Here is an 11,459-nt window from a genome sequence, read left to right on the forward strand (position 1 = left end):
TGTGAGGTTCGAACTCCAGCAACCTGAGGCTGACAGCTTTGTGGAAGCAGCCACTTAAAGGCCTGAGCTAGGGCCAGGCCCCCTGTATCACACTTTATTATATTTATGCTTAAAAATCAAGGATAGTGTAAATTAACTTTCTGATAGTATGTGAAGTGGAAAATTGAACAAAGCAGCCATTTAATAAGGTCTTCATTTCAAATTCAATTCTGTGGTAATAAAAGGCAGACGTAAGAGCTGCGGTATATCAGGGTGATGAGTTTAATTTTTGAAAATGAAAAGTCACAAGGGAAGTTTTAGAGTCCATCCTCCACCTAGATGGCTGCGCTGAGCTTGCAGCTTTTGGGCAGCTTGTCGGTGGTAGGGGGTGCTGTTGTTGCACGGTTGACCCTTGCAGCCAACCCACACATGCTTTGCGTCCCGTGTGCCGTACAAGGTTTTGCTGATTGAGGCAAGAATTTATAATAATTATCGCACGCAAAATGAATATTTATAAGAGAGAAAAAACTTCACAGTTTGAAGCTTCTAAATTGAGATAAAAGCTGAAAAATCTTAAAAAGTACTCTAAAAGCTACCTCTGCACATGTATAGATTAATATTGGAAGATTTGTAGGTTTTTAATACTGTATATATTTTTGATCTGTTAAACCACTTATTGGACAAGCCTATTAAAATACTAAAGTATTTTTTCTATTGAACTTGTAAGTTTATTGTGTGTAATACAAAGTTCTTGAGTATTTAGAACTAGTTTTATAATATATGCCACTTTGTTTGCTATTATATACTCCATAAAATGCTATAATTATGAAAATTATTTAGAACCAAATGACCACTTACAGTATGCCAGCAAGAATGTTCTTTAATGTACTCTGCTCAGAATATCTGTCATTAGTTGAAAAGCAGTGTTTTCACACTGGATACATATTAGCATACCTCCTTTTACCATTTGGATTAATAGAATACTGTATTCTTTGTATCTGAGAAATCTGATATCACTCAAAAGGAATGGACATTCATGTAGCATTTGATTTTTGTGTATAGTAAAAATTGACATTTGAATTTGCTTACATATAACTTTTTATTCTCAGAATATTGAGCTTAGAGGTATCTTAGAGGTCATTTTACCAGGTTTTCCTTATTTTGTAATTGAAAAAGAATATAGGTTCATAGAGTTAAATAATTTACTCAAAGCTAAAACATCATTCCAGAAAACAGTTTCAGTAACTGGTAAAAATTGCTATGGTATTTAAGTTGTAATTTCCAGAATAGTATCCTAGCTACTTCACTCTAGAGTGGAAAGCAGTCATGCAGGAATTGTACAGATTTCTATGGTTAGTAAAATGAGAATTAATAGACTTCTGGGACAGTCTGTATTTTTCCAGTTCAAATACAATATGGGCTGTTACTTTTCTACAGACACTTGATAATTTAAGCTGTGAATATACTTGATGTGTATGGTAAACTAAAATGAATGTGGGTGTCTGGGTCCATATGTATTTTTAAGGCAAAATATGATAAAATTTAGGTGATCTTGTTTTCCTCTAACAGTATTGTGACCTACATTCTACTTTACTGAATTTTTTTCTGTCTTCTTGTATGCAGATCAGTGGGGAAGCACAGGAGCTCTTCTCTGTTCGACATGGCCCAATTCGAGCAGCTAGAATCTTACCTACTCCACAGTTTGGTGAGTAAAGAAAGCCCTGGAGGAAAAAAAAAACCCAAATCATTCAGAGTTTCTTTTGTTGTCGTGGACTACAGACACTAGAATGATAACTGAAGTCTGTTTTTCTCTTAAGTGTCCATTCCCCTTTCCCTCCTCCCCCCAAGATAAACTCTTAGTTCTGTCAGTTGAGATGGAAATAGGTAATCTTAACCAATTCAATATGGCTATTCACTTTCTGCTGTGGTTTTGATTTATCTCTGTCCTCTTTGATCTCAGTGTAGCCTCTACTTTTGCTAGCTCTTTCTCGAAGCCCTCTTCTCTCTTGGTTTTCATGGCATCGTTCTTCCAAGATCCCTTCTTTCTGACTGTGCCGCCTTTATTGTGCCTCTGGCTTGGCTTTCTTCTCTGGGTATTCCTCAAGTGTCCGTTCACATGCTTTGCTCTTCGTCTCAGTGAGACTCACTGACTCGGAGAGCTTGGTTTTCACTATTATCGTGGTTGTAGGTGACTGCTGTCTGTGTCTTCCGCTATGTCAGAAGTGTGCTTGGGGCTGTTAACCTTACAAATCTGTTCTAAGGCTGAATACTTCTTAATGTTGTGTTTAAATAGTATGTGTGCTTTGTATTTGTGCAGAGAAATCCTAATGCATGTGTATGTTAAATCTGCTATTCAGATGTCTAAATGATTCCATACTTTTGAACTATGAAAAGCTAATGTTTTCTCATTAATTTGCATGTGTTTAGCCAAGAATATTTTACATATGCACCAAAAATATAATCATATTAATCACATTTGAGTACCTTAAAATCTTTTAAAAAAGATATTAAAATATCTTTTATAGATAATAGAATTTTAATTCTATTATATTTTAGAAGATTATCCTAATGTGGAAAATCGTCTAAGATTTACAGCAGTTAATTCTCTAAATTGGTGAGAACAATATTTACTAAAACTTAGGACAGTGTGATTGTGCATAAGTAATTTTAGGGATTAATTTAGTGATTAAATCAGTTTAAATGAAATGGGAAGGATAGGGATAAAAAGACAACAATATCCTGCAACTTTATTTCTCCTTTGCTATTTTTTGACACATAAGAGATTTCAGCCTGTCTGTCTGTCTATCTCTCTCTGTCTCTCTTCTCTCTCCCTCCCCTTCCCCTCACCCTTGCAGGTATGCATACCCCCTTTGCTTCAGCTCTTTCTGCACCACCTGATTTCAGTTGTATTTGTAATTTGGTGAAAAATTCTTGGTGAAAAAGAAGGTTCTAGACCTTCTGATAAAGTTTTCACAATAACCAGCTTTATTTTTGGAGGGCTAGCATCAAGAACTTTACTATTAGAGGACTCTGCTTTGTTTCTTTTGTATATAATGCACAGAGGCAGGCTTTTATCGTTTTTATTAATGTTCAGCTTCTACTTTTGGCAAAAATGCTCCATGAAAGTATCAAACCATGAAAAGTTAATATTGCTAGTATAATTTTAAATGAAAGTGTCTTTAATTTGCTTTTGTATTTATTAGATTTCTACATGTAATATGCTTACATAAAATTGTTTAATGTATCATTTTACATGGATAAATGTTATGACTTAAACATTAATCGTATGTAGCTTTTATCATATTTGGTATATTTTTTAGATTTACTTTTATTAAATGTAATAAATAAAACTGATCCCATAAAATTTATAATAGAAAACAGTAATATCCCACTGCTCTTTCTCCCATTGTGCTTTATTCCTTCTTTTTGGTGGAAGAAGTTCTGAAGAAGCATGTGGCAGATCTTGCCTGTCTGAAGGTGTCATTATTCCTTAACTCTTGATTGATAATTTGGCCTGGATAACAACTACTTGTTTTTAATGATTTTAGTTTAGAATTAAGGTATTATGTGGGAGAGTCTGAAGACATTTTGACATCTTTTTCTTTGTATGTAGCTTGTTATTCTTTCTGGGAGTGCATAGACTGTTGCCTTTGTTCTTCATATTCTGAAAGTTGGCAGTGTTGTGTCTTGATTCATTTGTTGTCAAAGTGGAAATGCAAATTAAATGCCTTTGAGAAAATGTTTTCAGTTCATGTTGTTCATGAATTTTTCCCCTAGCTTTTCTTTTTTTCTCTTTCTGTAACTCCTACTATTTGAGTGTTACATCTCTTGTACTAGTTAATTAAAAAAATGAAAAACTTACTCTTTGGGAGATAGTTTCAGTGTTTCTCTTCTGTTGAATACATTTTTTTTGGCTGTCATGTTTTTCTTATCCTCAGTTTCTCATACCTGACACCTTTGTCCCCCTGTACACTCCTCTTTTCTCGCTTTATTCCTTAGTACAACTTATATATAATGTTAGTCGCTAAAATCCATTGAATGTAAAATGAATTTCTCATCACTTTGAGTGAAATTTATTCCAGAAATACAAGGATGGTTAATGTTTGAAAATCAGTGTAATAGAATGAAACAAATGTGTATGATAATCACAATTGAAGTAGAAAAACAGCTTTGATAAAATTTCATAGCCCCTTATAAAAGGTTTTGTAATCTACAGATAGGAAGAAATATCCTGATTATGGTAAAGATTGTCCATGAAAAAAATCTGTAGACAACATCATATACTTAATGGTGCTACCTACAAGGCTTTCTTGCTGGGAGGTCTTTGACTGCAGGTCCTTGCCATTTAAATAAGGCAAGAAAAAGAAGTGAAACATATAAATGTTAGAATGTTGAAAAATTATCTTTATTCTTTGGTCTTATGATGATGGGTTTAGAAGACAGCAGAATCTATGAACTGTTAGCAGTAATAAGTGAATATAGCAGCATTATGCATGGTTCGATGCAAGGTGTGTACAAATTCGTTTAAGTCCATTGCTTTCATTCTGACCATAGAAGGGGTCTCTGAGGATGGGATTTCTGAAGTACTTATGGCCCAGGTTGCTGGCACTCATCTCACAATGCTGAGCAACAACTTGGTTTATTTTCTCTTTACTGTTTTAATGTCACTTACTGCTTGAAAGTTCCTATTGTTTTCAACTGTGTTATATAAAGAATTCACAATTTGTCATCTACAGTGTTAAGAAAATAATAAAAATGGTGGGAGGTGAACAAAGGTATAGGAAAAAAAAATAAAAAAGTTTAAACTGAGTTTTTTAAAAGCTGGGACTCGAACTTAGGACCTTGCATTTGCCAGGCAGGCAGTGTGAGCTGTATCTACTGCGCCACTGAGCTATTTCCCTGACCAAAATGATAGTACTCATAAGGCTGTATTTAGTATCTTTTTTTTTTTTTTTTTTTTGGTATTGGGAACCAAACTCAGGACCTTGTACTTGCCAGGCAGGCATTGTACTGCCAAACTACATCTCCAGCCCTAAGTTAAAAAGCTTTAGATTGCCTTTTCTTCCCGTTTGGGAATGCCAGTGGCCAACAGTTTTATGTTGCTTGTCATTTGCTACACAGTCTGCCTATGCAGACAGAAGTAGTCGTTTGCCTGTCTTTTTCTTTTTTTCTGTCTTTCTTTCTGTCTTTTTCTTTTATATATGAATGACTAGTTACTGTTTGTGAAACAAACATGGACAGAACAAATTAAGAGTTTTTAATTTATTAGTCATAATTTGTTTTTTTTGGGGGGAAATTCTTATAGTACGTTTTTACATGTTGATGCCCAGCATTTTTAAAGGTACAAGTGTATATTTCATTCTTCAGACAATGCAATTGTGGTTTTTTTCTTTTTACCATAGCCAGAGAAATACTTGATTTTCTATGAATTCAGGATTTATTACAACTCTCTAGAAGTGCTTGCTGTACTTTTTTGAGTCCTATAAAACATAGAGACACATAGACAGACAGACAGACAGACGCATGCATGCACGCATGCACACACCAGTCTGTTCAGCTCAAACAGCAGCAAACTTTCAAAAGTAGGCCAACTGACATTTGTTTACTGTCATCATGAATGTATTGCAAAGAAGAGAAAACAGGCTTATTGACATTTTAAATAGCTAAAGTATAAGATTTAGGGCTTCCTTAATGTTTTCTGCTCTAATTCCTTCTCAGTTTACATCATGTATTTCTTTCATTATACTTAGTCTTTATCATTGAGTCTTTTCTGCTAGTGATTAGATTTTTATATTTTGCCAAGTATTGTAGTTTGGGTAAATTGTAATTTGGGCATATGTTGATCTCAAAATTTGTTGTTTTTGTCAGAGGATGGGTTTCTAGTCTCTGCTTTTGAGGCACTGCTTTTTCAGTTTTTGGCAATGTTGTGATGTTGGTTTTGACAAATCGTGTATCTAAACCCTTTAATTAGGGACTTTTCCTGTGTGGGCTATAGAGAGGAAGTATACTGAACAGAAATGAGAGGAAGGAAATTTATAAATTATGTGAATTGTAGGGCTTGTTATCTGAAAAAGATGACATTCTCAGTTGATTATATGTTGTCTTCACACTTCTGCAAGTCACGTACCATTATCCTGACCTCCAAGTGAGGAGACTTGGGGCCGAAAGAGAGGACGTGACTGGCACACAGCTGACATGTGCTGGAGCTGAAATTTGGGCTGTGAATCTCACTCAACCTTGGCCTTGCAGTTCCCCATGAATCTGATTTTTCATAACTACAGGAAACACTTGTGCCAACCAAGGTGTTTCTGGGTTGTTTCTCTTATGGTAGGAGCTACACAGTTGTGTATTTCTTAGACAATTTAAAATTTAATTTATTTTTAATTTTTTCATTGTGGCCTGTTGATTATCTCAGTGTGTTAATTGTATCTGGAGACCTTAATTGTTAAAAGAAAAGTGTTAACTTGGCACCAATGTATTAAACCACTTCTACACTATGAATTTACAATTTAAGCTGTTGGGATAAAGATAAAAGTCTAAGTTTTGTTTGCTTTTAATTAAATCAACTTTGTTGATTCGCTTTTATGTAACTTTGAATAAACTAATGAGAGTACATAAGATATCTCAAATCAGATTTAGAAAAAAGGTGTAACATGATGCAACTAAATTACATGGGAGCTGAATGATTCTGACCCAAATAAACAGACTTGTAATGGAGATGCTGATTATTATCATTATAGCTTAAATACTTCTACTGTACAACTGTGGAGAAGAATACCAGTGTCTTAGTGGATGGAAAACTCTGTGGTCGTGGAAGTGTATGTTCATTTATGATAACAGATTTTTAGATATGAAAGTGAAAATTCAAAATTTGTAAAGTAATAAATTAAGTAATTAAGATTCAGCCTCCCCCCCCCCCCCCCCCGGAACTGGGGATTGAATTCAGATCCTCGAGTTTGCCAGGGAAGTGCTTATTCTACTGAGCCATCTCCCCGGCCCCCAAGATTCAGCTTTATTCAAAAATACTTTACATGTAGTAAAAGTCTCTCTTCTCTTATTCTCTTCTCCTTCTTTCCTTTTTTCCATCTTACCCCCTCTCTTATTATGCCGTCTCTCACAATATGGATTATTGAACTCACAGCCTGTTCTCTGACTGCATCCCCAGCTCTTTTTTAAAGAATCTTTCTATTTATTAATTTACTTACTGTGTACTTTTTTTTTTTTTTTTTTTTTTTTGGCGGAACTGGGGATTAAATTCAGGCCCTTGCGCTTGCCAGGGAAGTGCTCATTCCACTGAGCCATCTCCCTAGCCCCTTATTTATTTATTTATTTGGTACAGGATCTTGCTATGCAGCTTGGACTTGTAGTGATCCTCCTGTCTCAACCTTCCCAGCGCTGAGATTGCAGGCATGTGCTACTATGCCTAGTTTTTGCATGCGCAGGGTTTCAGGGCCAGCATAGCATGTGTGGTACAGGGGACCAAAGCCAGATCCTTGCACTTGCTAGGTAGGGGCTTAGCCCACCGAGCTATATCCCAACTCCCCCGCCTCTTTAATTTTATTGTGAGTCAGGTTCTCTAGAAGTCACTTGAGTTGCCCAGGCTGGGCTCACACTCACGCTTCTCCTGCCTCAGTCCCCTGGAGTACTGTGATTGTAGGTGTGTACAACCGCTCCCAGCTAAAATTTCTGAATTTTAAATATACTATTTGATAATTGACAGATGGATACAGTTGTGTAATCATTACCATGATTGAAAGACAAAGCCCTTGGCTGGGGGCACAGCTCAGTGGTAAAGTACTGTACGTGCCCTGGGTTTCATCTCCAGCACCATTGTCAAGTGAACAAAAAGAAAAAGAAAAAAATCAGAGCCTCTCCATTGTACTACCAAAAAAAAAAAAAAAAAAAAAATCTGCTTGTCAACTCCATATCTACCAGTGTGGTTACATATTCAACAGAAATAAAAACAAATGCTGGGAAGATGAGGATAGTTGAAAACTTCATATCTGGTCCACGGAAGATTAAAGTTAGTGTTGTGCCTTGAGAACCAGCTTGGCAGGTCTTTAAAATGTTAAGCATTCTGTTCCTGGGTATGAAGTTAAGAGAAATAAAAACATACATCCATTTCAAAAACATACAAAAACTCTCCTGTTGAGAGTTTTTATAGCAGCATTATATGCAACAGTGAAGTAGAAATAACATGAATGTCTATGAGCTGATAAAATATAGTATATCCATACAGTGGAATGTTATTTGACCACAAACAAAACAAAATTCCAATACATGGCACAACATGAGCCCTTGAAATGCTATGCTCAGTGAAAGAAGCCAGAAATGAAATACTATGTAACATTCATTCCTTTTGCTTGAAATTCTTTGAATATGCAGATCTGCAGAGAGAGAGGGTTAATGGTTACCTAAAGTGTGAAGCTTGTGCCAACAATAAAGGACCTGCTCTGGGAGTGAGCTGAGGCTCCCATCTTGTTTTCGGGGGCCCTCATCAGATCCCATCCCGTTCCAAAAAGTGTTCCACAGCGTATATCACAACCCTGCAAATTAAAATAATGGGGCACCACTGCACAGCTATCCGAGTGGTCAGACACCAGAACGCAGGCAACGCCAAATGCCTGGAGAAGATGTGCAGTGACTGAACTGCATTTAGAAGTGAATAAGAGGAACATACCAGAAAAATCTATCCCCCCCAAAATACCAAATAATGTCCTATATTAACTGTGGATCAAGACAGTAAACATAAAGAAACCAAAGAAATATGTTGAACTGAATGAAAATAAAGACCTCAAATAGAACTGCATCAAAATTAAAACTTTTGTTCGTCAAAGCTCTCTTAAAGGTGACCATAGGAAGGTCCAAATATTTTTATATATTTTACATATGCCTGGCAAAGAATGTCTTCTAGAATTTATACTTTACTGGTCACTTTTTAACTATGGGAAGAAATTCCCCACATACACAATTTAAAGGAGAAGACATGCATTTTGGCTCAGGGTTTCAGAGATTGCAGTCCATGGTCAGCTGGCTCCAAGCCAAAAAAAACATGGCAGAAGAATGTGGAAAGGAATGGTGCCCACCTCATGGCAGCTGGGGATCAGGGATCAGGGTGAGGACTGGGAGAAGGGGCTGGCTGCCACACACAATCCCCAGTCCTGCCCTTGTGATACACCCTAGGCTGCCACGTTGACGAGATTAAGCTCACATCTTCAAAACTCTTACAATTGAATAAAGCAGAGCACTCTATTAAATATGACCAAAAGATTTCAAAAGACCCTTCTAGATATAAATGTGGCAAACATGTATACGTAAAGGTGCTAAACACTATTACTCACTGGGGAAACAAACATTGCTGGTGGGCATACACAATGTTGAAGTGATACTGGAATGCAATCTGCCATTATCTTATAAAGTTGAACACACACAAGATTCAACAGTTCCACCTCTAAATACTGACCAAGGAGAAATAAATACACCTAATATTTAGAGCAGTTTATCCAGAAGAGCAAAACTGGAAACAACCCAAAAGTTTATTCCTTGTGAAAAGAATTATAGTATTATCCCCAAAATTTCTGACTTACTCAGAATTTTTTTAAAAAAGGAATTTAAAGTTGATATATGTAACATAGTTACTCTAAAAAATATGATAGGAAGTTTTTAAAACTCTAGGCATAAAACATTGCGATAGCCAGATATGGTGACAGAAGCCTGTAATCCCAGAACTCTGTGAGGCGGAGGCAGGAGAATCCCAAGTTTGAGCCCAGGCTTTGTAACATGGCAATTTTACAAAACTCTATCTCAAAGTAAAAATAATATTTAAAAGGCTGGGAGTATACATAACTCAGTGTGAAGGTACTCAGTTCTATTCCCTGTATTGCCCCTAGGATGGATATATATATATATATATATATATATATATATATATGCACACACATTTATGTATGTATGTATGTATTTATGTATTTGGTTCAGAGTGTGCAGGGTCTCACTGCATAGATCAGATTCGTGATTCTCCTGTTTTCAGCCTCCCAAGCGCTGGGATTACAGGTGCGGTCACCACACCCAGTCTCAATTGCTGTTTCAGCGTGCCCTGGGGGCAGGGCCAGCACTATACATTTATTTTTAATTTTTGAAAGAAATCATAGTGACATAAATACATCCGACCAGAAGCATAGAGAGGTGAGGGTACATGAAGCACTGTCAACGATAAAAGCATTTTTGGCTGAGTCAGTGTGAGGCCTAGGCATAGTTATTAGTCAGAGTTAGAAAATAAGGGGGAATGAAAACCATCCCAGCCTCGGTAGCTGGAGGGGCTCGCCATGGTTCAGATGGGCCTGATCCAAAAAGAACCAGACCAGGTTATATGTACTTCCATTGAGGTGGGCGAGAGGCAGCTTGATCATTAAATCAGTTCAGCTTTTGGAAAGTGGCTCTTGAGTGAAGTCCTTTGGGTTCGGAGGGGGTACTTGGTCTTTTATTTTCATTTTTTTGATGGAACCAGGGATTGAACTCAGGCCCTTGTGCTTGCCAGGGAAGCACTTATTCCACTGAGCCATCTCCCCGGCCCTTTTTTTTTGGCGGCGGGGGGAAGTGGGGTGCATTTGTTCCTCATGTGCTGTTGTTTCTGCTTGGGGCAGCCTCAGTCTGTGAGGCTGTTCTGGAATCCAGGGTGAGCAGTTTAGGGCAGTGGAGACTTCTGGGCATAGCCGAAAGTCCCTGTACATCTCTTGTCCTGTTGGCCTTAGTCATGAAGTGAGATAGGCTACATAAACTTAGGGCTGATCCACTTTGTTTTGCCACCTTGTAGATAGACCCTCTCTAAATGACTAACTTGCCTATATGCAGAGCCAAGAATATTTGACTTAAAGTTTTCTAAAATGAAGATCACTGCTATTTAACAAAAATGGCTTTTAGGTCCCCACAGCTGCTTCAGGACAAAAACAAATCATACTTTTAATGAGTAACAGATTAAGGGCCCAGGAGTTGGTCATCTGTCCCTGTGGTGGTTTCAGAGAGCCATTTTCATATGCTTATTTGATACTTATTCTTCAGGGATCTGACTGTCAGGTTTTTTGGCCATTTTGCACGTGGGTGGTTTTCTTATTGTTGAGTTTTAGAGTTGTTTGTTGGGCTGGGGGTATAGTTCATAGTAGAGCATGTGCCTACCATGCACGAGACCCCCCAGTTCGGTCTCCAGCACCTTCCAAAGAACAGCACAACAAAGTTTTTTGTGCATTTTGAAGTGTAGTCTTTTATCAGTTTTCTACTACTATCTTTTTCTAGTAGGTAGCCTGTCTTTTTGTTTCTTTTACAGAGCAGATTTAAAATTTTCCCTTCTGTATGTAATTTAGCTCTTTGGATGTTTTGTAACTGGATGACCTGTCATTTGTAGTCTTTCTTTCCACTTTGTGCTTTCATTAATTTCTGTTGCTGCTATTTCCTTTCCTTTTTTTTTTTTTTTTTTCTTGATTCTT

At 37.0% G+C, this 11,459-nt stretch overlaps 1 protein-coding gene across 7 annotated transcripts in view; it reads left to right on the forward strand.

Moving 5' to 3' along the window:
• Positions 1-11,459, forward strand: part of Bcas3 (BCAS3, microtubule associated cell migration factor) — a 633,943-nt gene that overhangs the window by 63,717 nt on the left and 558,767 nt on the right. For all 7 annotated transcript variants that reach the window (XM_023703174.1, XM_004643019.2, XM_004643020.2 and 4 more), the window contains exon 6: positions 1,603-1,684. In XM_023703174.1, coding sequence (XP_023558942.1) covers positions 1,603-1,684 — 82 coding nt within the window. The remainder of the gene's footprint in view (positions 1-1,602; positions 1,685-11,459) is intronic.

The sequence above is a fragment of the Octodon degus genome, unplaced genomic scaffold (assembly GCF_000260255.1).
Source record: "Octodon degus isolate 3935 unplaced genomic scaffold, OctDeg1.0 scaffold00164, whole genome shotgun sequence".
Taxonomy (NCBI): Eukaryota; Metazoa; Chordata; class Mammalia; order Rodentia; family Octodontidae; genus Octodon; species Octodon degus.